Source organism: Microchirus variegatus, assembly GCF_963457635.1.
Source record: "Microchirus variegatus genome assembly, chromosome: 10".
Classification (NCBI taxonomy): domain Eukaryota; kingdom Metazoa; phylum Chordata; class Actinopteri; order Pleuronectiformes; family Soleidae; genus Microchirus; species Microchirus variegatus.
The window spans coordinates 21,944,552-21,972,521 of record NC_139811.1 but is presented as its reverse complement, the minus strand read 5'-3'; the positions used below and the strand labels follow the sequence as shown (position 1 = coordinate 21,972,521).

The 27,970-nt window shown below is 39.5% G+C and overlaps 1 protein-coding gene across 1 annotated transcript; it reads right to left on the bottom strand.

Moving 5' to 3' along the window:
• axin1 (axin 1) lies at positions 1–27,368 on the bottom strand (the record flags this gene model as incomplete). The annotated part of the gene is made up of 11 exons (XM_083896084.1): positions 27,243–27,368; positions 22,702–23,667; positions 16,604–16,744; positions 15,399–15,495; positions 13,310–13,447; positions 8,739–9,277; positions 8,496–8,660; positions 7,513–7,734; positions 7,204–7,311; positions 2,211–2,360; positions 1–127 (listed from the first exon to the last, which is right to left on the bottom strand). Exons 2-11 carry the CDS (start codon positions 23,574–23,576, stop codon positions 1–3), a joined length of 2,562 nt encoding a protein of 853 aa, XP_083752210.1. The 5' UTR covers positions 23,577–23,667; positions 27,243–27,368.
• Positions 27,369–27,970: the final 602 nt, after the last annotated feature.

Sequence of the window (27,970 nt, the reverse complement as noted above, 5' to 3'; positions counted from 1 at the left end):
TCAATCAATCTTTTCAACTTTGCCAATGATCTTCTCCTCGAAGATGGGCAACACAGCATCATCCTCACGTACCTCCTCAAACACCACCCCGCAGTCAAACTCGTCGCTCACCTTCTTGAAATAATACCTAGAGAGGGAGGAAACAAAGTGATTACAAGTTAAAGGCTGTGACTCTGGAGCCTGAAATATAAGGTGAGCCATAAAAATCCCTTTCACAGAGATACTGGTAACTGCTTTGGCAGTCGTGTAATTATTCATCATCATGTGCCAGCAATGCACATTTGCAGGGCAGTTTCATGCTCCCAGTGTTGTTTTAACTGGATTAATTCCCTACACCAGCAATTCCCAAACTTGAGAATGCCAGGGCCCACTTTGAAATCTGAGAATCCTCTGATAGACGTGAGACTAGGATTGTTAGAAAGTGCAGGTTTATCCTCAACATCCAGAAATATGGGTGATACAAATGCTCACTGCAGATTAACAATTAGTCCACTTCTCTTCATTTCTCAGCTTCCATATCTTTAAGGGTGTAATTATAGATAAACATGAATAACAATTTACAAATTAAAATGAACAAATAAACATTGAGTGTGAATACTAAAATTCTAGACCCATATGCTTACACATAAAATGTCACAATATAGCTACATATAAATATATATGTATATGCATAATATATATATATATATATATACACACACATATACACGTTTATATACATATGACAACGCACACACTTTCGACCCGTGCTCTAAATCATTAGAAAATACAATTAAAAATCAGGTCCATATAATGTGCTGTAAGTAAACATGAACAAACAGTAAGCAGTAAGAATTTCTGAGCAATACAACACTGAACTTGCTTTTTCTCTGCTTCAGATAATAAAAAAATAAATAAATCAGACAGTCACAGTGCTGTAAGTTAACACGTATGACGCATTTGTGCGGACATTTGCACTTCTCTAATCAGAACGATCAAAATGTTGTGCTCTGAAATGATCAAGCAGACCGGGATTTGTCCCCATGCATGCTGGGAAGTGTAGTTCTTCATTAGAAGCGGTTTTGTTCTGGTGGAAATAGCTTGTTTTGATAAACAGCAAAGGTAAGACAACATTTCTGCTTGTATTTCTTGAAAGTCAGTTGTCACTTTGCGCTCATTTTTGTTCTGGATCCGTGAATCTTGGTCGTAAAGTGATAAAAATGGTACTGTTGGAATTCGGGGGATTCTCTGCTACCGGGATGCCCCCGTAAAGAAGAGATTAACATGATTAAAAAACATAACTATTCGTGGCATGGGCATCTTCATCAACTTTTTTTCCCTCGCTGAAGTGAATGAGTCTCTGGGGTGTCTGGTCCACGATGTAACAGGCTAAGCCTGGTGTGTGTGTGGAGCTGTGTATGTGTGCGTGGTGTAGGGTGTATAGAGGTTAGTGTACTGTGCATGCGTAAATGTGACGTCAGAGAGTGAATCAGGAAGTGTGTGTGCCGTGTTATTGTTTTGATGTGGAAGAGCGAGAGAGAAAGAGCCTGTTGCGCTGAATACGGTTGCTCTGCTATGTTTTTCCCCTCTCTGCGGGAGTCGCATTGTACCCAGTAAGCTGTGCATCACCTGCAGAACTAAATAAAGTGCCGTGTTCACTACATTTGGAGTCCCACAGTCGTTTTGTAGTTACCATAACGAGCTAATCCGAGCGAAGGAGCTAACGGATCCCTTTACGGTTCGGGGCAGATCCCCCGATTAAAATAGTTTTTGTAGTCATACAAGTCAAAGAGGCAAAGTCCGAGTCAAGTCCAAGTCGAGTCGCAAGTTATGCGGAATTTTATCAAGTGAGGTCTGAAGTCATTAAAATAATGACTCGAGTTCAAGTCATGTGACTCGAGTCCACGTCATATACGTATATATACATACATACATACATGTACATGTACATACATATAATATTTTATACTAAAAAAATTTAATGTTATTTTGCATTTGTTAAGGGTCAGTGGGTCATGTAGCATGGAAGCTCCTGAAACGTGTATTTTAAGTGTAATAAAATAATATTTTAAGTCCATATGAACAGGATAAATCTCCTTTTATTAGTTGACTTTATATAATTTATTTGATTGAAGGACAAAGAACAACATTTTAATTTTAATTAATTTCCATTTGTATTGTTTCAATTATTAGTCCGTTTAAATCAAACAGACACATACAGTCACTCTCACCTGTAGTTTCCTTTCTTTGTTAGCAGTTCTTTAAACTGGCCCAGGGTGACGACTCTGCCTTTGACGGACGTCCTGTAAGGTATCTGCTCTTCACAGAAGTAATACGCCACAACGGTGTTTTCACATGTCGCCTTTTTAGTGGTTTTATGTCTGCAAATGAAAAAAAAACACACACAACAATTTAGAAAAAATTTAAACGTTTTAAATGTGGACACTGAAATCGACAGATTGCAGAAGTTAGGTGGACTGTGGACAGAATAACCATAGTTTAAGCATGAAAAATGTTTATTTAACGATTGATTGATTGATTGATTGATTGGTATTTTCATATTTCTCCAGTAACCTAATTAGTAGTCATGTATTACCACAAGGTGGCAGCAGCGACAAGCATTTGTTAAGTGGACTGCACAGAGTGTTTACAGAAGTATGATATTATATTTGCATTTATGAGAGTCATTGTATTCACCGCACAGCCAATCTTCTAAACTCAGCATCCTGTATACTAGGCCTGCAACGATTGCTCAATTAATCGTCAACTATGTTCATAATCAATTTGAGTGTATTTTCAACAATTAATTAATAATTATTTTTTTAAGGTAAATAAATGTGAATATTTGCTGGTTTCTTGCTCAATATAACAAAAAAATCAATAAAAAATAATTTTGGTTTGTGCAAAAACAAAAAAAAAGCAAAAGGGACCGACCGATTCATCGATTATGAAAATAATCATCCTGTGGACCCTGCATCACTCTCCCTAGCTCTCATGTGCTTGACTTTGTGTTGTTGCTTTTCTTGAGTTGCCCTCTGACAAAATAACCTTTAATGAAGAAACATAATGGAAAGTCTATCATGTAGGTTAAGTTGCAATACAGATAAACAACAAAATGGGCGAATTTCTCAGCTAAAATTATAAAACTGCTCAAACTCCAGTGGTCACCAGGCACAAAGGCCACTGATGTCAACACATTACGAAACAGGATGTGGAATCAAACTGTAAATGTAGAAACGGTAGCAGAAATTCATAAAGTATAGGATATTATATAAAATACATGTCTTACAAATAGTGTAAATGTTCTTTTTTTTCTGCTGAATTTCTAATGGTGCACTTTCCCTTACTCCCTAATTGCAGCAATTTCCGTAAAAAGTAGCCGAGTGATAACTCACACGCGCATGACACACGCGCGTTCTTTTGATGCGGTGCAACTTGCACTTCCTGAGGACATCATTATCTTACTCCATCATAAAGTAAACATCCATGAATCTGCTTTGAAACAGGAGAGGCCACTCCAGGACATGTCTGTAAATCTTTGATTTTTAATTTTTCTCTTTACACAATATCAAAGTAAATCACTGTTGTTTGTACGTCCAGATACTACATAATAATAACTGTAGCTAATTTGGCAAATTTGATTAGTTATCTCAATGTTCTCTGACACTGGAGAATAAAAAATAAATAAATAATCTAAATACAAACTAACTTGTATGTCGTCGATGCTTTCTTGAAGCCTAACCAAAGAATCAGTTACCTCATATCAGCTGATATAAATAAATATTGGCATCTACATTCTATTGTTGATAAGAATTTTTTTTTTTTTTTTTTATGTATTAATGGGATAAACATTGTGAATAAATTGTGTCAATGTTTTAATTCGTATTATAGAGAATTTAGGACTGCAACAATTATTCGATTCTTAATCAAATATTTTGATAATCGATTAATCTGATTTTCCAGCTTCTTAAATATGAATATTTTCTGGGGGTTTTTGCTCCATATAACAGAGAAATCATTCATATTGAATCATTTTGCTTTGGACAAGACAAGACATTCAAGAACATCATTATTTCCAGGTTTGGTAAACATTATTAAACAGTTTCTGACATTTTAAGAAACAAGTACTCGATTAAGAGAAAATAATCTGCAGATCAATCAGTGATGTAAATATTTGTTGGTTGCAGCCCTACATTAATAATTTATTTGATATTTACAATAATCACATTTCTGTTTATGTTTGCATTTGTGTGTTTCAAATTTGATAACATGTTAGAAATCAGTGTATTTTATCTTTTAAACCCATGAATAGGCCAATATATAACGTATTGTTTCTACTCTCAATACTGTTGTTATGAATAAAACATTACCACCATGTTTCTTCATAAGTAAAAAAAAATCCTTCCACTTTCTTATTTAAGCCTCCAAGAGAAATCTTTCAAGTTTAGAACATAAAAGTTCAGTCAGTGTTTTTGATCCCGTATGAATCATGTACCAAAGGACATCACCCCGTCTTCACAGTTCTGACCAGAGGTTTTACCCACTGGCATTACTACATAACCTCCCTTTCACCTGCCTCTTACTTTCCTACTTCCCCTGTTCCCCTCTGTCTGATAAGTGCCCTTGTGAGATGGCAGCCGAACAAGGGAAAATATGCTTCTGACAAAACATCATAAAAGTGTACTCTGGCCCTTCTGCTTCTACATGAGCGCCGACAAGACACACTCTCATACTTCCTCTGAAGTGATTTTTACTGTGACACAGCAGCCATTCAAATTCCCTCATTCCTCGTTAGTTGTCAAATGCGTGTTAAATTCGAATGACTCTTGAAAAAAATTAGTAACACACTCATAATATATGTTTTTGTATTATCTCTGTGTGATTTTAATTCTGTGTGGAGTAAATGTAAAGCAGCTAATTTCCCTCATACATACAGGTCTGATAATGCATCCTAAAGTGCCACAATTTAGAAAATTACAGAGGTGTTCTCTTTTCTTTTCCAACACCGTACACATTATTTTCATTTTCTTGACATCAAATTGTCCATTCCTGCTCACAGCATTCTCTCCACTGGCTTTAGAAGCAGCATTAACCGTCTTCAGCAGAATGACAACTACTGTAATGAACTTTGAACTGTGGACGGCAGAAATTATTATTATTATTATTAGAAGAAGAAGAAGAATAACCATCTTCAGCTAAGGCTTCATCTATAAAGAGTCCAGACAAGAGTTTTAGCTCCCGATCAGAGGAATTCTGCATCCATATTAAGTAGGGCTGCAATGATTATTAAATTCATCAATTTTTTAATCTAAAACTTAATCAATTGTCAACTAAATTAATTAGTTGGATTAATTAAAACAAGCTTTCTGGTTTTCCAAACAAATTATTAAAACTGAATAATTTTTCAACATTTCCATGTTTGGTAAACGACGATAAACATTGTACGGACTAAACAAGTACTCAATAAATCAAGAAAATAATCCTTAGTCCCAGTCCTAATAGGAACACACGTAAAAAAATACATTAACAAAAGCTATTTTGAAGACTTAATTTTGAGATTTGACTGTGACATGAGTTTTTAGAACAATACATCACCTACCAGGGACCGACTGGACAATGCTCCCTGTCAATGACACTGGCGTCTATTCTCTATTCTCTGGGCTCCATTACAAAATTGACATCATTTGACTATTGTAGAAGACTTGAAACTAACAAATGAGATCATCAACTCCTCAGGAAAACATTGACTGACTCCCCCTGGTGGTTAACTGCTACTTCTGTTCTCCTTTCTGGGCTTCACATTTTAAAACCGGAAGACTACGTCCATTTTTACGTATAGTTTATGGAACATGTATGTATATTTTGGTCTCACACACACCAATGGAAAAAAGGATGCAGACTGTCTGTTTGCAGTTGCAGTAGTGTTTGAAATTAAGTATGAAATACCATGAAACAGCAATGGTGAAAAGGAAAAGCAGATTCTGACGATGAGGTGGAAATGTCTCAGTTTATGTACTGCCAATTGTAAAACCCAAGGACCCAGGACTCGAATGTGGATCAATGTGTCATAGTTAACAAATGTCAGGTGTGCAACCAAATGCAAAAAAACAATAAGTGCAGGACAGGATCAGATAAATGATCCTTTTCCATTATACAGTTCTAGCACCTCTCAGCTCGACTCAGTTTTGTATCAGGCACGTCGTCTTCCTTGTCTCATCATAGCATGGCTGAACGAAACTGCCGAGACGCCGTTTTATACGCGACACAAACACAAAAACAATAGAGGACATCGAGGCGATGGTGTACTAGCTGCTCGGTCAGTCACCAAACACAGGAACGTCTGCACTTCGTCAACAGACAATAGTGTGTTTTTGCGGACAGCGACCATGTTTTTGCCATTTTTCAAAAAAAATGCGGGTTTGTTGGACGAGTCGTGACGTCGCGTCCAGTGACAACACATTCTGACCAATCAGTGGCTGGGAGTCTGTCACTGTCACAGTTTAGTATCCGCTCAGCTCATTAGGAACCTCACCAGAGCAGGTACTAAAAAGAAACATCAGGTACCAGGTTCTCTGCCTAATTAAAAAGCAAAAGAAAAAACGAGTAGAGTCGAGCTGATTTGTGCTATAACTGTATAACGTCCACACACTTATTACTAATTACTGCTCCAAAAAAACTGTTTTATTTCTGACCGGGCAACAGTTCAAGCCAGGAACGCAGTAATTAATAATTAGACTGCAGAGACGTTTATTCACTGTCTATAAATGTCTCAGTTCAAGACTAAAATGACACCCTGTAGCTTTCAAAGTAATACAAGTCAAGTGGTGTTTCTACATTTTCCATTTTATGGCTCGACACTAAAAGCTATTTGTATTGATTGTCATCTAATAAGCAGTTTGAGGATGCTGGCTGTTTGTGTTGATTGTAGCCTAATAAGCAGTTTGAGGATACTGGCTGTCATTTTCACGTTAATGAAGGCAGGAAAAGTAGAAAAAAAACACACCATATTAAGACTGACTCTAGTACACAAATCAGCACTATTTAAGGAAAGCATTTCCCCAAGATTTATATCTAAATACCTCTGTTAGTAGTTCAAAGAGCAGACACACGTCTGGAGAACTAGCCTAGCAGTTATGAGCATAGGAAGTAAAGTAAGTTGTTGTGAATCTATGGGGAATTTGGAGACAGTGGGGGAAAGTTGCTGGTAAGATATTGTGGACATACTCGGGCTCGGAGATCTCGCTGTCAGAAACAGCGGGAACCACGCTGAGCGGAGGGAACAGCGTCGGCCTGACTGCGGTGCGACCCCTCTGGATCACCTCCATCACATACCTGGAGGACCGAACAACCCCAGCAGTTAGAGAGAGAGTGGCTACAGAACAAGGGGGGAAACTATTGAATTTTGTAAAAAAAATAGCATGGACTTCTTCCCTTATTCATGAAGTTGAACGATTCTGATTGAAAGAGCTGCACTGTTTAACTGGACAGGTGACTGTAGTGATGGGACAAGTCTGTTTGTTTGTTTTTTTTTACCTTTGCTTGGGCTGTAAACCCGCAGACTTCATCTTCTCCTCCTCTAGACGCCTGCAAACCTCCTCCAGCTGGATGAGAGGGCTGGGGGCTGGATTGGGTGGCATGGTGGGATCCTGGATGAAAGGGTGCGATGGCTGCACGTTGTTCCGGAGCTGCGTGCTGCTGACGCACGGGTACAACGAGCCCTCGTGGCCTGTGGTCCTCTTGGACCCAGTGGTGCTCCTGAAATACAGAGTTTGTAACAGAGACACACCCAAATTCAATGAATAATCTACGGTTGTAGTAGCAGCACAGAAGCACTACAGTGGAGAATGAAGCGGATGAAGTCTGTCCGCTGACTTTCAGTTTGTTTGGTGTTTTTCGTTGACCTATTAAGTCACAGACTAACAACAACTTCATTAGAATATTCATTAGCGCATACACTTGGGTTCCTCATTAGTCCAAAAATTCACAGGTTCTAGATGTTGCTGTTAGATGTTTTTCTTCCTGTGGCTGTAATATTATCTGGGTCTGTTAGTCCAACTTTAGAAAATTCAGCTTAGTACAATTTCAGTCAGACTATCATGGTTGTAGTCGGACTAACACTGGAAAACGGTAAGTGTTTTTCTTCAGATATCATGTAAATGCACTGACTCAAGCCTCAGAACAAGATACCATCAGAATATTAATGACTAAACTCTAAAAGAAAATATTTTTTTAATGCACTATTGCATTTTGAATTGAATAGAACATCGAACAGTTAACATCGAGAAGAATAGATGTACTTTATTAATCCCAAACTGCGGAATTAGAGAAGACTGGGATATTAGAGGCTGAGAGAACGATAGATAGAATGATGCAATTGCAACCTTTGTGATTTACTCATTGTGCAGTGATTCCTACTTCAAAATGTTCCACTCTGATAATTAGCCTTGCTTTCACAAAGGAAAGAGGAGCTCAATGAGTAACAATTCAGAACAGGCAGAGAAACGGTTGTCACTGACCCGTATGAGCTTCTCTTATGTTGAACCATCTCTTTCTGTCCCTCCATCAGCCACAAAAGGATCTTCTGGTTTTTCTCCACGTCCTCTCCAGTGCCCAGCATGTCATAAGGCCGCACCTCCTCACCTTTCTTGTACACTCTTTTACAATGCAAGCCACCTTTGCTACTGTAGAACAGATAAAACCACAAATAAGAGGGCAAAGAATAAACAAAAAAACATGTAATTAAAGTAACAGTAACTAACCCTGTATTCTCAGTGTGGTTAGATCCCATGCCATCTGCATAGCTGCGAGACTTTGATGCATAATGACTCGTCTCCGCGCCCCAGGAAAAGCTGCCATGCACACGCATGGCTGAGTCGGCCTCCACCTGCTCTCTGGGCTTCCCCGTGCCCGCGTGGTGGGTGTGATGCACATGTTTGTGATGGTACAGGTGGCTGGATTCTCCCTTCGGCCCGTGCCTGGATGGATGTTTGCCCTGGCTTGATGACAGAGGCATTCCAAGTCCCGTTGCTTTTCCTCCCGGGAAATTATCGGGTGAGCGCGATTTGGGCGAATAACGTCCTGCTCTGGGCGACTGGCAGCCGGGAGTCTTCATGACCCGCTGAACGTGGTCGTCCAGAATGCTCTCAGGGTTCTCCTCGTGAGCGTCCCTCGGTATAGCACCACTGTAGGTGACGTCTGCATAGCGAGCGTTGTAATTCTGAGAATAAACACCAGGGGGAAACCTGTGACCGGCAAATGCTGTGGCTGTGGACAGGATGAGCTCATCGCTGTCCTCTTCCTGGATAGAACACAAAAGCAATACAAGGACAAATAATAAGCCTGAGAGAATAGAAACATTTATGAATCCCATTGAACATGGAAATAAAACAGTGTTGTATAAACTATAATATTGTATAAACATGAATGTTATTATTATAACATTATTATTGTACATACTATACACAATTCAACCTGCAGGTGTCAGCTTTTCACCATATACAACTAGAAGACCTCTCACTGTTACTGCAGAGGTTTAGACTTAGAGGATTATTTTGCAAACACACAGCATGTTTGTGAATTGATGTCCATTAGATTAACCAATACAATGGGTTAGGAGGTAAACAAAACAAAAAACACAAATACATCAATACTCTGACCTCTGAATCGTTCTAAAATAACTTCAAGCTTGTCCATGGACCGTCTTTTAGACCAATAATCCAAAAGTATTTTTAGTGCTTAAATATGACGTAGATCGTTCTGAAATGATTAATGTAAAAAAAATTATAAAACCAATTTATCTCAACTTATATTATATATGAATTTCATTAATTCATCTTCAACCACTTTATCCTCTTATTGAGAATGAATGCCTACACTAAACAAACTGCAGTGGATCAGTATTATTTTGACTGACAGTGCAACTGCGAGATCATTCATTTTCCGTGCGACCCATCATCTGTATTTTTGCATCCTAACAATCAATTTCACGAAAAAAATGAGATGAGACATTTTTGATGTCAGTCAACAAACAAACAAAACATATTATCTCATGTGAAGAGAAAGATTTATGGGCGGCTGAATTCCAGCAGCACTGCAGAATTTCATCATAATACTGGTTTGACACAGATTTTATCTATATCATATAAATCGCAGAGTGTTTTTTGTTTTTTTTTGGATATTGCTCCAGAGGCAGAGACGCACACCCCTATAACCATCCATTCAACCATAATAACCCCAATCTGCATGTTTTTGGACTGTGGGAATGAACTGGATTACCCTGCGGAAAACACAGACACATGCAAGAAGAATTCCACACACACACACACAAAAAACTCCAGTCAAACAGAGATTTGAACCAGGAACCTTCTTTCTGTTTACCACAGCGACTGACAATGCAGTGATGAAAGTCGACCTATAAATCAGCTTTGATTGGACATTTTACTGCTGTTGCTATGTGGCAGTAGCAAGCCACAGACAATTATGGGTCAACAACTAGATTTGCTTATTGATGTGATTTTCTCCCAGTGTTTCATTAAAAAAAACAGCTGAAAACTCTACACAGACAATGCTGGATCTGCACATGTGAGCTAGTGTGAGCTTTTAAATATTGAAATAAATATTGTTATTATTGAAGAATGGGGGACGGGGGAGAGTACTGGCTGATTAATGAGCCGTTGACTCTTATTTTCTTATGCATAGCTGAATCTTTACTCCCACAAAATACAATGCGTCACAACACCTGAGAGCCAAAAATCTGCAAAAAAAAAAAAAACACCTGTTTTCTCCATTACAGTGTGCATCACTACTGCAGATGAGGGCGGTGAGCAGCGTAAAGCAGAGCTCCTGTATCTGTAAAGTTAGAAAACACTTTGGAAGCGAGAGGAAGGAGAGACGAAAGAGAGGAGAGGAGAATAAAGACGACAGTAGGTGGAGGTTTCACTTTCATTTTTCAGCCGGTCCGTTCCCACACTTTTCGTGTCAGTTGTGTTAATAATTAAATAAGCCTGCCGTTTGTGAGCGCGCCAAAGCAGCCGAGTTTGTTATTACCCTGTGCTCTGCATCGCTTTTCTACAAAACCATCAAAAGACACAGCACAAAGAGTTTCTCAGCTTGTTCCTCTGCCCACTGCTTTTTTCCCCCCCCAGTTTCAGCAGCTCCTCTAAAAGATGCCGTCTCCAGCCAAATATTTCTTGGCATGTTGTTTAATAACTGATGCATCAGACAGAGATATCCATTTCATTTTCTTTCATTTCATATTTTTCCACTGGCTCCATCTTGAAAATGGAAAATTCTTGATAATCAATAGAAAATGCACGCGTTTGACACTCTACAGGGCTTCTTGGTTGGCTTTCTTTTATACAATAATACGCCTCTAATCTGGGGGAGTGACAGCAAACATGTTTGCATGTTGTTATTTTGTTGAAGCCAAATATAATTTGAGATGTTTGACCACCTAAATCAGGTCATCCTTGAGTAGAGCTGCAACTAACGATTATTTTCGTAATCGATTAATCTGTCGATTATTTTCTCGATTAATCGATGAATCGGTTGGTCCATGAAATGTCAGAAAATGTTAAAAAACGTTGATCAGTGTTCGTCAAACCTGGAAATGATGATGTTCTTGAATGTCTCGTTTTGTCCACAAACCAAAATGATTCCGTTTTAATGATTTCTTTGTTATGTGGAGCAAAGAAACTAAGAAAATAGTTCCACTCCGATCACACACCCCGGTATATGCAGTAGAACAGTACTTCTGAATTTCCTCAAAGTACCAAAGTGAACAGAGAACCATGGTGTGTTGTAATGGGAAGAACTTACAACCAGACTGGCCACTGGCTGTCAGCAGACAAAGACATACAAAGTCATTCAGCTCACAGGGTCTTTCAGGCCTTGGTTTACTAATGTGATGGCACTCTGCTGCTATCAGGACTACAGCAGCCTTTGTTCCACAGGTGACAGAACAGTGAGCTACATCCTTGTGATGTTTTTTTTCCCTCACAGCAGTCAAATGATAACCTGATTGGTGCATCTGTTTTTTTTCTATAGATAAAAACCCTATTGTTTTTAATACCTACAATATTCTGGTTACAGAGCTGAACCACCAACCACGTGGTGTTCCCAGATGGAGAGCGTATCACATGACGAAAGGCTGTCATTTCACTCTCTTTCGCCTCAAGGTTTAATAAAGCAAACCTCAATCTGTGTGCCGGCAGCTTCTCTCCTTTCAGGAACCAGCCCACGTAAACTGTCTGCCTTGAAACTTAATACTTGGCTTTGTGTACTGACCGAGATTTCATTTGTGCTCACAGCAACTATTTCATCACCGTTCAAGTGACATCAAACGGGCGTCGCACTGTTCCAGGCTTACAAGTGGGCGCAGGTGCTTCATCTGACTGATCAACTAAGCCAGAGCGCTGACAGGCCAAGGACAGAATTCTCCTAATGACTGATATTGGGTTTTTATTCCCATTCAAATGTCTGGCCTCATTGCTTACATTAAGGCCAGATGGATTTAAGTCAGTGAAAACGTTAAGCCCAGCAGCCAGCAACATATCTCTCTTTCTGGCTTAGGAACGGGCTTTGGTTTTGCCTACTGATACTTCTGAACCAACAGCCTGATTTCATTCATCTGTGGTCACACTCCGTTAACAAGGCCACAGCAATTAATCAAGTAGCTTCTAAATCATGAATATTTTCTGGTTTCTTTGTTGCTGAATATCTTTGGTTTGTGGCTACAAGGGACATTTGAGGACACTGGCATTGTGACATTTTTACCCCTTTCTGGCATTTCACATAGCACACCGATTAATTGACCAAATAACCACCAGATTTATCAGTAAAGAAAATGATGATTATCAGCCCAAATGTTGACTAACTGAGGATTAACAATTATATCAGGTCAAAGCACAGTTTTTCCAAGTCTGACAAAACAAAGCCAAACATGAAATCTTCAACATGAAGACTTGGCTTGGCTTTTGTATCACTGTTCATATACAGAGTCAGACAAGTGCCACTCTAATTTCTGAATTAGAATGAGGGTGAATATTGTTCAAATAGGTGTTTAGCTGAGCTTCTCTGTGTCCTAATGATGTACAGCAGGTTCTGTGGTTCTGATTCTGATGGTGTCACTATGGTGGTGAAAAAGCTGAGAACACAGTAAAGACACATCTTCCTTCTTGTTCCCCGATCTCTCTTGATGACAGCAGTTCTTTGTTTCACAGAATAAAAGGAGGCCCTGCAAACTCCTGAGCGATGCTGCTCTTTCACATTTTAAATAAAATGAATGACTGAATTAATGGCCACGGTTGTGCTTTAAAGAAAACAAACGTACCAACTGAACTCTCTTCAGTCGCTCCTCCAGTTTTGCTTGATCCTCTCTCTCCTGCAGCACGGCTTCCAGTCTGCTGATCAGCTCTGCAGCAAACCTCTCCGGCTCCACGTGAATGTCCTTTGGAATCCGGTTTGTGCGCTGCAGGACAAAATGTCAAACTGTAAGTGTTATCAGTGATTGCATCACTGCCAGTTTCACATGGGTACTCTTAATACTCTTTAAATCCTATAAGAGGCCATAGCTTATACAGCTCCATATCAGAAGTAACCTACATCTATACTGCACACCATAAACCATTATTTGTGTCTGACACTGACAGAAAGCCCCAGAGAATATGGATCGGCCCCAACCAGAACCAAAAATGAATTCTGTATTTATTTATTTTTGTCGGAGACAGATACAGTTAGGGTAAGCTGAAGTGGTGGTTAACCTCACATACACTAGGGTCAATCACTTACCAGTTTATGCATCACCACATAATGCATAACCACATGTTATGCATCTATTTATTAAATGTTTCCACTGCATTTTCAGTAAAGCAATTTAATAAACTACTCAGCAATTTAATAAACTGTGTTAACTCAAAATAATTTCTCCACGCCAAATGGCAAGAACAAATCTGACCCGAGCTCGAAAATAATTTTGTGGATTTTTGACCAAACCCGGCCCGACCTGTTGCGTCCCAATGGGCTCGGGTCGAGTGGTCAAGTCTGTGTAAACAGCAGATTTTTTACCCAGCAACTATTAGTTATTATTTACTTACTAAAAACTACAATTTTGAAAAGTAAGAGCAAGGACTTCTTTAATCAATCCATACTACTTTGTAAAGCATTGAATTCTATTCTACCTTCACTTTTATAGCAAGTTTTTAAGCCTCCCAAAAAGTATAAAAACACTCCAGGCTCCATTTTATTGAAAACAATATTTGAGACCTTTAAAACTTCTTCATTAGTACTTTTCAGCCACCACTCAAACATCAGCTGTAAACAGAAAGCTCCATTAACATGTGCATGCCCATGTGTTTTTTAGGCATGGGGGTGTGATTGCATACAGAGTGGATTATTTTTTAATTATTTATGGATGCAGCTTTGGACTATTGATGATGTGCAGCTCTTTTTCTACAGATCAGATCATGGATAAGTGACAAGCCAGAGTAAAATGCTGCCAAATCTGTCCAAGGGAGCATTTTAGTCCTGTTTTTGGTCTTGTTTTAGGAGCAGTGTGGACGACAGGCGTAACGGTGACAGATGTGATGTGTGTGAAAAGCAAAACGCAGAAGTGTGGATGCAGCAAGAGCCACACTTTAACATTAAAAATGAATGACACGACCATAGCATAAACACATAACTGTATCCATTTGATAAAAGTGCTGAAAAAAAAATTCATTTTCAGGAAAAAAAAAAAGGGGGGGGGATAATAAATGAGGCATGATTTTTAAATCTCACATGTAATCTCATTACTGAGGAAATGAGTGACATATATTTCCTCTGCTGCTGGCACAAATTACTGCGCTGCAATCATGACAACGTAAAGCTCTTAACTCCTGATTTAGGACCCGTTTGTGATTTCTAAAAAAACAAACTGACATTTATAAAAAACGACCTAAAAGCCACGTCAATCTTCTTATTGCCGGCGAAGTGAAGTCCTGATTAATTTGTTGGGGCAGAAAAACTTGAAAGTTATGCTTTGGGGATTTGTGCTCCACTGTACAGCCAATCCATGCATTCTAATAGGATGCTGCGTGTGGAGTTTTAATTTGACTCTTTACTCTGTGGCCTAATTAGGGCTGGGGTTTTCCTACCAAGAGACAGCCTCAGCAGCAAAGGGAGGCATCAGGCTGTCACAGGGGAGGATTCATGTCTGCCAGGCTTCAGCGCATACAGCTTAGGAAAGCATCAAGCTGCATTTAGACAGCCTTCTCTTTCACCATCAGCTATTCTTACACTCCCATCACAGGCCCTGCGACACAGCACAGCTTAAATATGCACATCTCCAATGGTGCAAGCTGAGGAAAACGAGGCAGAGACAGACAGTTAAAGAGAGAGAGAGAGGTGTAGAAGTGCAAAGTAATAATCCATGAATAACTCACTGGGATATGAGGTAGTGGCACTCGCCCATTTGCTTTGGCACTTTCGTGCATCTCCCGGCGATGCTGTTTGCGGTATCTGTAGGGTGGCGCCCCATCTCTGGAAAAACCAAGACAGAGATTGTCATAAAAACCTTCCAATGAACAAACACACATGCAGCTGTGAATCTGATGGCTTCTCACTGTATGGTGCCTAAAACTGACGCCTAATAAGTCATGGATCAATCATGACAGCGGGACAGGTATTCACACAGGCTCATTGTGTCAATCCTGCACCACAAATGGTCGTCTGGATGATTACAGTTACATGTTAACACATCCAAGAGTCCATGAATTCCCTGAGGAATCATACTGGGTTTTGCACTCCTCCTGCAAAACCCAGTATGGCTGCAAAAGCTCTGGACCAATTAGCTGATAACAGCCTCTGATCCATTCAGCTTCAAACACTTTTTTTGTCCAGTTGTGTGTGCTTTGAAGTTTTCTTTGGACTTAATTCCCCAGCGCAATCGCTGCACCTCGAAAACATATTTCCCCCCCAAAAAAAAATCTTCTTTCACTGGTACACGCAATTAAAGGAAAAACAAAATGATTACAGTGACTCCATGTAGTGAAAATGAGTTGCATTTAGCTCTTAAATAATATGGATTTTTGTGCAACCGATGCCAATAATAAGTATACATTTATAGTTTATCCAAAGACTGTGTATACAACTTAATCAGATTAAACTTTTTAAAAGCAATTCTCCATTGAAAAATCAGGATCTATATTCATAAAGAAAAAGACAAAACCATGTTTGTTCACAACAAATAAAGATCTTGTCTCATGTTTGCAGACAAGGTCAGAAGTTTGGATTCCCATTCAAAAGCATTCCATCTAAGATTAAAAGAGTGATTTTCTGATTCCTAATTAGTAAAAGACATCCATTCTAACACCAGTTTGGATAATGAGGAGACGGGACTTTACTGGCCGTTTCTGTTGTAAGGTTTTAACTCAAGAAAAATGGGAAGAAGCAATATTGAAGCCAATTAGACCTCCGTTTCCTTCCTCTAACAATGTAAACGTATGGCATGGCTTTCTTTGAATTAACAACTGGGAATAGTTAGAATAAAATAGTTTCTGTCTTTCACTGTGATGATGGAACTATATTTCTGGTATTAAAACTTGCAAGAAAAGTGCACACGTACGCAAAAAGGGAAAAATGTACATACACGCTGCTGTCGGTGAGGGACATTGTGTCCGCATCGCTGGACATACTCTGCTGCTCGCTGTCGTTGGCACTGGTGGCAGGAGCCATAGAATCAATGGTGTTGATGAAGTAAGGGTTGATGGACTCCCGACATGATGTGTGCCTTGACATAAACGAAGAAACAGAAAAACTCATTAACTGAAATGCACCATGATGTGACAGCACCTGAATGTTCACAGTTATTATTCTGTAAAGAAGGGGCAATAACTTCCTTGAGCACCTACTCAGGAATAATATGAAACAGCAAACTGTCTGTGGAGGAGAGTCAGAGAAGTTCAGTCAAGTGCTCAAAACAAACCCCAAACTCAAGACGTCGCAAGAGGCTTTTGCCTGTGGCACAACATATGGAAGAAAGATGAAAATGCAAGATGGAATGAGCACATATACAGTATAAGGACTAGGGCTGTCAGTTTTAGATCATTTCAGTTCAAAACATACAGCCTAGAAGTGCACCACATTGTCTGAAGGGATTACTAGGAGGGTCCAGCAGAACAGAGGTCACTGCAAATACAGCTTGGGCTTAGATCTGCTTTGAATCCATCAGAAAAATAAGGCAGCGATGCTGGGCTTGGCTCCAGTGACCCATGTGGACCGTCATGTGGAGGATAAAGCAGAACACAATGAATGAATAGATGAAGCCACCCCCGACGGTCATCCAAGACTATATAAGTTTCAGGCACTTCCACATTTGCCAATCAAGGTCACTACTTAAACCAGCTGCACCATCGACTACCTGCCAGATCATTGCTCCAGCTAAGATAACTTGTTTCTGTACTGTTTGTCTATGTTTGTGCCAATCTCTTCTAGGAATGCAACGGTATTCGGTATTTTACCGAACCGTTCGGTACGCCCTGTTCGGTTCAATACACAACGGGAAGTTTGAAGAGGCAACATCTTCGTTAAAGTCCGTTTAAGTGTGGCATTATTTGGGATTCAGCGCAAACTACGATGATAATGAGAAAAGGACTGTCAACAAACAAACCACGGTGTGCACGCATTACGTTAAAGCATCAGTTATGCACTGAAGTTAGTTTTAAGTTGGATATTCGACAGACATGATTCGCTGCAAATACACATCTTCCTCGCATCACGACGCTGAAGTTGGCTCCACATTCGCCTACAGTGTGACTCAGAGCAAGCCTCTCATTTATGTCGTCATCACCGTCTCTTTCACTTGGAGCAGCATGGTGTATTTGTAGTTGTAGTTACTGTGAGTGGGTTAAAATTGTGTTTATTTGTATTGGATAGCACTAAATTTTACTTTTAATTTGTGTGGTTTTATGTTTGCTGTTAAATTAGATCTGATAGTGGACTATTGTTTAAATTTTAAAGTTTGTGGTTTGATGATATATGTGCTTTTAATTATTTTTACAATGCAATATTGCTTTTGCTAGTCTGAGTAGTTTTATATTAAGATATCAAAACCATACCGATACCGTGGCCCAAAAACCGTGATGCATACCTAACCGTTGGAAAACTGTACCGTTGCATCCCTAATCTTTTCTGTCTATTTCCTGTGCCAGTCTTCAGTCTGTTTCCTACCTGTCCCTAGACCCTGCAACAATATGACAATCATCAACCTTCAACACGGGACTGTGATTTTTTATTCCATTAAATCCCTCACTGTTTGTCGTCTCTTTGTCGTGTCTGTATCTGGGTTCATTGTTTTTTTTTTTCTTTTTGAGTCTCCCAACCATAATTTCCGTCACTTATTTATTTAGAGTAACACTTAGTAGGCTGTCAGTATACTCCACTCTGATAAGCATTATCAATAAGTAAATAATAAAAAATAAATCAATTAGTAGTTTGGTCAATAACGTGTCTAAAAATTGGAAAACTAATTAATCCTTCTATTTCTTGTTGTAGAGTAAATACAATAAAAACAGTAAATAAATCTGAATAAATCTGAATTATAGTTCAGATCATTTACATTCTCAGTCATTGACTTTGCTGAACACATTTCTTACAGGGCTTTGTATACATGAATTATAGATGTGAGGCATCATCTTGTGTTTTTATTATTCAAATTGGAATTCCCTGACGCATTTATCCAGAGCCTTTTTCCTTGTTTGGAATTCAGCAGCCGAGTTCACCATGAGACCTTTGTGACCAACTGACTTTCATTAGCATCTGCACTCACAGAACTGTGAATAATAATAAACAGAGGAGGTTTGGAGATTGGATGGGACAAATACATTTAAAAAAGGGAAGTGATAATGACAGATAATGCAGGACAGAAGAGATCGTTACTGGGACAACACTGTCCTCAATTCAACATATTTTGTAAAGATCGACTGATTTGAAGAACAAAGCATTAAAAAAATCCAGTTTGAACATTATCAAGACGGCTTAAATAAATGTGTTTCTACATAGGTCCATTTAGGGCTCAGCAGTACTTAAATAACATTATTGATTGCAATATACCGTCTTTTCCTTCATTATCATAGACTCAATATCCATATCATATTTATGCTTTGTGCAAACATATTTTCAGACACAACAAATTAATGTTTTGCCTCATATTTATTAAATGTTTCTGGATTTAAATGTTTTTCGCCTTTTTTTCACATTTTATTGCAATAATTATCAACTGGTCTGACTGGTTTTATTATAATAATGTTTTTGGCCATATTGTACAGACCTCGGTATTATTCACATTACTCAGATCCAGATTTGGCTGCAATTTGACAATTGACAATTTCACTTTTTAACATCTTAACATTTAACATCAGATGAGGATTCTTTTTTTGTCAGGCATGTGTAAGATGGTAATGGTAAACTGCATTTTGGTTAGGTTTACGCTAAATTACTTTGGTAAAAAGATGTGTTTCACAGTAGCAATACCGTATATAGCTGATCTGATTCTGGTCCAATAAGTATTTTATCTGATTCCACTGCCTGTACAGCTCTGTCTTCAGTTTAAGCCACACAGTGGTTTATCTATGAGGGTATTGTATGACTGGTATGACTTCCTGTCTGTCCTCTGGTGCTGCAGTAGAGGGCATATGACATGTATACATTTCTTTGTGGCCCATCATTGCAGTAAAATAAAAAACATCTACAATGACCCCAACACCACTCTTCAATTACCATCATAATTTCATTTTTCAGAGGTTTTTCATTTAAACAGCCGTGCAAAGTCGAAACTAAACTAGTGTGTAGTGACATTTAGTGGCCAGCAGCTTTCCAATATTAATCAGATGAAGACAACAGACTGAATACAACACTGCCATGTAAAAAAAAAATAGTAATAAACTTAATCTAATTAAAGTCATACTCAGAATAAGAAAAACTCTAATAAAAATGTGAGAAATTCTCATTATATTCACAAAATTACTTTAAACACTGTAGTACATACGCCAGGTCTGTATGTGGTGCTGTAACGCTGCTATAGAGATGCACAAAAAATGGAGAAGGAGAAGATGAACATGTTTCTTTTTAAATAAATCTACATTCAAATACATATGTATTACTATATACACAAACACAAAGAAAGAAACAGAACAAACCAAGCCAGGGCGACGAAGGAAATAAAATTAAAACAAACTCCAAACACAAGAAGAAGACTACGAGGACCAAGTCAGCGACAGCGAATGCAAGTGCAAGTGCAAGAAAGAGGCTGAACAACGAAAGCAGAGGTTATTAATTTTTTAGGTGCATTAAGGTGCATTATGTAATAAATCTAAAGCAACTGGCCATAAAATCCTCCTAATATGTCACAGAGACTCAGGAATAATGTTCATATAACAAACTGAACTCACCAACAACAGTACAGACAAAATATTTGCATTAAAAAAAATATTTTGCAGACTGCAAATCATGTTTATGTTTTGAAATCATGTTTTGGCATGTGGTGCCACCTACTGCCGTCTACCAATCATTGCAGTCAGTAGAGTCTCAGCTGCCGCGTAACCACAGGTTGCCAATTACGTCAGAAAACGAAACCTAAAAGACCTCTGTATTTTTGACTTTGAATGTAGTAACCGTTTTTGCCCACATTCTTACATATGGCACCTTTAAGTAGTTATTTTGGTTGTAAAAACACAAGGGTGGTGTTATCCCACTCTGGGACCAGTTCTCCAAAAGCAGCATTTCAGTGCTCACAAAAAAAACTTGTTCCACGTGGCTAAATGGCCAATACAATAAAAAAAAAATGAAGGGGATTTTCCTGAAGCGTTTGAGTGCAAGACCCTTAGGTTATGTAATATATAAACAGGACTACAAAAGGGAACGTCTCCTTAGCAACTGGTGTAAACACCATCCTCTGTGTAATGTCTTATCTATCAATAGATTCAAGGAATGTCTGTCTGCTCCAACAAAAAAAAGTAAGTAAGTAAAGTAAGTAAATGTGATGAGGACGTCAGTGTGACGAAGTTAGCTTCTCATTTAGATGGATATGTAGATGCACTGATTAACCAAAATCAACATTTGTATTGTGCGTAAAACACTTCAGGCTCTGGACTAAAACATTTCCTAATATCATAGTGAAAAAGGAAGGAATGTGTGGTAAGACCAATCAACTTATCACAACATTCATCTGTCGTGTTAAAGTTACTATGCAAAGCACTAAAATTAGGTCAAAAGGACAAACTGGATCAGCAGGAATCATGTAGGCAACAAAATGTAAATGACTCCACGTCACTGGAGGAGGAAAATAGATCAAGTTGACCTCAACATTGGCACTGCATCAAACTACAGGCACGTTAAAATGATGCCAGTGTTGCTCAACGTTAATCAGCAGCAGGGCTTGGCTCGTGGATGACGACACTGATAATTGCAGATAGCTCGCATTCAACACATGTAAAGCAATTGAGAATTGTTCATGTTATGTAACAAAAGACAACTGGGGGGGGGAGCCTTTCTGTTGCGAGGAGGGGGGAGTTAACCAAGATTAACAAAGGATTATTGAATCTGATGCTTTCTATGGAAAATAAACAGCATGTGGAAGCACAGTAGACACAGTAGACTGCATTACATAACATTAAAGCCCAACACCACCAACAACAAATGTCCAAAACTACCAGTATTTGAGGCATTTGTCCTACATCAATCACAGTCAATATCAGGAAACATCAATACATGGAAAAAGCAACGCTTACTGCCATATTGATTTTGAATCAGTATCACTTACAGTGTCTGTGATTAGACAGATGAATTAAAAAGGAGTGAAACCGGGTCATTTAATTCTACCTTTAAAGACTTTAATGAACAGAAAGTAATGTTTGCTGCTCACTGCAGCTCTCACACACAACAATAACAAAGGCCCTAATGTGGTGATGTCAGAGAGCAGCGTGCAATCGTGGGAACTAAGTTTAAGTCAGATTTTTCAGCTTCTTAAATGTGAATATTTTCTGGTTTCGTTGCTCAATTTGACAAAGAAATCATTGAAACTGAAAAAAGTGAATATGTGGACAAAACAGGACATTTGAGAACATTATCATTACGAGGTTAAGGAGACAACACACTGCCAAACTTGTAGGGGCTTAAAGCGGCTGACATAATTTAAATGCAACCAGAATGAAAGTATCCATTACCTTTGATACAAATACAGATAGCTTTAGATTCTATAGAGAGTTGGGAATATTTTGTCCAGTGTAAGTACACTACTTATTATATACAACAATAGACATGTTGTTTTTCGATTATTTAAATGCAGAAATGTTACATTACATCTTTTGATAAAAGAGGTTGAAGAGGGCAAAGATTACTGTGCTTTTCAGAAAAGCTCCTCTTCAAACGAAATGCTGTTGAGCTCTTACACTACAAAATGCCACCCAGGGGGAAAAGCTATTTCAGAATGCCTGCACAAAAGAATAAAACAAAGAACTTCAACCTTCCAACAGCAAGTTAACTCGGATTCACTTCAAGCGCCATCCTCCTCTCATCTCAGCTGTCTCTTTGTGCTACTCTCTGACTCTGTTTTTCTTTTCCAAACTTGAGGCGGTGTGCAGGGTGGTGTGGGGTTTCAGGTTTATTTCTAATTCAGCAGTTTGCAGCGAAAACCTGTTAGAAGCAGTTAGAACTGAAGAAAAGCTTTTTTTGATGGCTGGGAGGATTTACCTGTACTCGTGGTTGTCCTGGAATCTTGCACCGCTGGCAACTCGCTGTGGTGCTGTCTCCATGAGCAGCTCCTGGGTAAGCCGGGTGCTCGGTGTGGGGTCACACTGGGGCTGCTCCTCTGACTCGTGGTCACATCTCCACTCCTCACCTTCAATCACGGTCGACAAGTAACCCGACATCCCTTTTCCATTGCCAGAACCAGAGCTCTGATTGCTGTGCAGCTTGGGGCTCTCACCACCTGTTTGTGTATATTCCAAATAAATGTCAGACTTGAGGAATAAAGGGTAGGTGTTGTCCTCCATGATAGTCTGTATCTCGGTCTGAGCCTGGTCAAACATCGCAGGGTCAATGTGGAGCTTCATCACACAGTCTTTGATGAAGGACTTAGTAGCTGGTTTGATCTGTCTGGAAACAATCCCATTGTTGTCCAGGATGAATTTCTTATAAATAACCTTTGCCAGTTTCACCTTCTTCTCCTCGTAACCCTCATTAGCTTCTTGTTTGCGGAAGCCACTGCACGCAAACCAGAAGTTCAGCATGTCCACACACTCCTCCTGCTTGAGGAACATCCTAAACAGATGGATACCATCCTCATCATCCAAGAGGGAGTGAAGAGATTCGGCCCACTTCACGTAGGGTGGGGTTGGAGAGGCACTGCCCTCCGGCTCATAACCCAGGTCCAAGTCCGGTCGCCTCGGCATAGCCACAGATGCCTCACATTTGAGGCTCTCATTCTTTGAGGAGAAGTTGCAGCACTGGCGTCCATCGCTAAACACCAGCTCACCTTCCTCCCCTGGTACTGGAGGTCTAGGAGCATCCTCATTGAAGCTGCCTCCCAGGTCTGATAGGTAGCTCCTTTTGTCGCTGACGCTCATAGTCCCAGCATCCGCAGGCCACGTCCCCGTGGAGCACACACCACCCAACGATTAGAACCAGACCTTTACATGCGCCAGTACCAAAAATCACCTGCAAGGAGGACAAATATATAATAATATGTTATTATATATATTAATATTATTATATAAAGGCCCTATCCACATGGAAACGCAACAAAGCGTAAACAATATTTTTCTTTGACAGCATAGTTTCAAGACATGAAAGGGACTGTATGCCAGGCCTGTATAACTGCTAAACCATAACAGAGAAGAAATCACAAATTGAATGTACTGTCTATTGGAAAATTGAATGTACTGTCTATTAGAAATATTGCAATTACATTTTTAATTATCTATATTGTTCAGCCCTAATTTTAATTTCCCTTTTCTTCCAGCATCTAGTCGAATATTAATATTGATGCAAACTCTGCACGAATCAAGAGGATTGGAAATTACGACGCAAGCTACTTTAAAGCTCTATATCTCTATATACAGATATACTCTGTATACATATATATGTATACAGATAATATCAGATGGTTACAATGTATGTCATTTCATCCTCATAATGACCCAAAAAAAAGCAATGGTTACATGAATTAACCAACATTCACACATACAACATCTGCAAACCTGAGCAGAAATAAGAGAGTGTAGTCATGAGGCTTTTATTGTGGTTTGATTGTCTCCCAGGCAGTAGGATGAATATGGTGCAGTGTTAATGCTGTACCCTGATTTATATGCATAAGCATATCATTACATTACAGAGCTACTCCAGTTACATCCAGATTAGTAGTAGTAGTAGTAGTAGTGCATACCCAGTGATTAACTCACTTGTGGTTTACAGTAAGAACTCATTAATGAAAGCGCCTCATACAGTGACCCTCACATTAACTGGGCAATGCTGCAAAAGATACTGATCCTTGTATATGATCGGCTTATATTCCACTGCACAGACACCACCCTCACAAAGAAACAGCATCTGAGGAATTAGCACTGTGTACAGTATGTGTGTGTGTGTAGTGATTTTAAGGGGTGAATGTCTACTTCAAGGACACATCTATCATCCCCGAGCTGTCTCTCTGAGCAGAGACACAGTATTTCAGAAAATGCTGATCTACTGGGATTTTTCACACACAACCATCTCTAGGTTTTAGCAGAGAATTGTTGTAACAGAGAGAATATCCAGTGAGTGGCAGCTCTCTGGACCAAAATGCCTTGAGATCAGAGGAGAATGGCCAGACTGGTTCAAAATGATGACAACTGGGCTACATCTTACATGAATAACTCAGGTAACCACTCGTTACAACAAAAGCATGCAGAAAACTACTACAACTATGGCTACTTTTTTGTAGAAATCTGATATATCGGGAGTGCTTGGGCTGATAACCAACATATACATATATATATTCAACAAAAAATAAACACACAAACTTGAAATGGTGAACAAAAATACAATGTCATGACATTTGCTCAGATTCTCGATGCATTTGTTTATGGAATGATTTGTTTTGCTCAAACCCAGTAGTCCAGTGTCACTTGGCCACTCCTATTGGCTACAATCTCAGATTTAGTTTTTAAACTCACGAGAGTCATGGAGCATTGAAGAGTGGTGGTCAATATGCGTGACCAGTACACAGACACTCCTTATGGTCTGGTCAATAAAAGGGCACACCAAAATGTGGACTTTTGTCACTTGTCAATATGCCACAGATGTCACAAATCATGAGGGAGCGTGCCATTTGGCATGCTGAGTGCTGGGTTGAGCGTTACAGCTGTGGCAACACAACTGAATGTCGCCGTATTCACCAGACCTGTCACCTATCGAACACCTTTGGGATGTTCTGGATAGGCGTGTCCGTCAGCGGGTTCCAGTTCCCCAGAACGGCCACCAACTGTGAGGCTAATGGTGGACACACACGTTATTGAAGTTTGTGAGCTTGGATCATCGACCCCCATTGTGTTCTTCCTGCCATTTCTCCAGGACCTTTGTTTTGAAATTGATCCTAATGCTCGCAAATTAAAGCCACTTTGATAAAGTTGTTCTGTTATTTTTGGATAGTTACTCTGTTTTGTCACATAACAATAACTACAAGTTTTTCTTTGTGTGTTTATATTTTTGTTATACACACACAGCAGATGTAGATGTAGACAACATTTCTTTATATATTTTAAAGCCAATATTGGCCAATACCCATATTGTGCCGATATTGCATCCCTACTGTGTTAAATAATTAAATTCAATCATGGAGCATGAACACAGCACAAATAAATATCACAAAATAAATTAACCATTGCGGTTTGTTTGTCGATATGAGAAACATTTAATCGTAAATGGTCTGTATTTATATACCACCCCTCTTGTCTTGATGACCACTCTTTACACTACAGTTTTGACATTCACCCATTTGCTCACATTTTCATGCAGCGCTTTTTTTGTCACTCATCGGGGAGCTAATAAAGAGGCCAGCAATGGCTCTAGCCGCTAATACATCAAGACAAAAAGGTTAAATAAATGGCTAATAACTCTGAGTACAGTCACATTATAAATCTAAATTCCTTCTTTATTTGCAGCTCTGTACGAACACATGAATCTAATGGTTTAGGGATTAAAAATAAATAGATCTCACCAAAAAGTAGGTCCATAATTTAAAAAATGAAAGGCTGACAGCTGTGTTGTTTCACACACACACACACACACACACACAAATGTTATTTTTTAAGGGTTGCCATCATGTTCCCTTTAGGGCACACCCACTCTCTGTCTTGTCCAATTTACTCACTCAAACGCACATTAATCTTTCACGCAGCTCGTGCGAAATTGCCAACAGTGTTATTTTCCGCACAACCCTTAAAGTGTGAGCGGCACGTGTGCACAATGTTAGCGAGGGAGGAAAAAATGTGACGATAAAAATGTTTCACACAGTCCGTGCCAAAAACAATGGCGGAGTTAAAACGCTGAGGAATGCTAATGCGTGAAGTAGATCCTTTGCTACCTGTGCGTAAAAACACAGAGCACCGGTGATGCGTACGAGGAGGGGGGGGGGGGGGTTGTTCGCAATTAGCAGCGAATGCTCGCGCATGAATATTTAAATTAACGGTTCTGCGGTCACAGGTGCTTGTGTGTGTGTGTGTGTGATGTAGGAGTAGGGATATGAAAAGCAAGGTTAAGTGGTTCTGTGCTGCGTTCAAAGAATGTCCAATTAATTGTTATTTTCCCTCATACTGTAGCCTTTAGAAGTGAGCCAGTCTCATCACATTCATGTCTTTGGCCTCCAGAAAACAGCAGCGGCGAGTGTGGGGGAGGGGGAAACAAACTCTGTACGTACACACACACACACACACACACACACACACACACACACACTGGCCTCTCCGTAGCGGACCGACAAGTGCACAACTTTGTCACACCGATTCGCCCATTAAATGACGCGCCGCAGCCGCAAAAAACTCGCCGACTTTTCGACCACGGCGACCGTAAACGCACCCCGCTGACCGCCACAGACGACACACAGCAGGGAACCCCACAACAATACCCCATGACACTTATATGTACCATCGCTTTTGCTGCTTTCTATCTCCCGAACACCGCAATCTCTGAGCGGGGCTGAACGGCGAGAGGAGAGGAGAGGAGAGAAGAGAGGGGAAAAGTGACATATACTTCACCGGTGAGAGTCTTCTTCCTGATTTCAATTGCATCGGACATTTACGGCGACGCGACTCGGCGCCCGGCAGTGTCACAGCCGCGGAGTGGCGGACTTTAAAAGCAACAAAGAAGACAGCCGGGTCTCCGGCTCTCCCTCCATGGCTGTCTCTCACTGTCTGTCTGTGTGCGGACTGATGCCGAGGCTTCACGGCGAGAGGATGCACAGCGCCGCGCCCGTTCACTACCCACCATTACCACTGTTTACTCCAGGTACATGTGTGCCAGTGCCACAGAGTGATTATTAATACACTGGAAAAAAGAGGTCACTGTGTCCTGACATACTATTTGATGTGCTCCTTTAATCAATAATGTATCATCCACCTTCTGAATATTAGGACTGAAACAATGAAGAATAAAGAATAAGTAATGTGAACATTTTCTGGTTTCTTTGCCATTGGGCACTTTGTGGACAAAACAAGACATTTTTTGTCCAGGTTTTAAAAACATTTGGCATTTATGGACCAAATAATCTGCAGATTAATCGATTATGAAAACAACCCTTAGTTGCAGCCCTGTACTAAATATAAGAGCAATAAATAATCAGTTTTCAGACCTCAAAATCAAAACAATAATGAAAATAAACTGTTCATCATATAGGTGTGTTACTTATGTTTATTTTTAAACGTGAACTGTACAGTAAAGTACTGTAAATGTTATTTTCCACCCTTAAAGATGTCAGAAGAGGAAA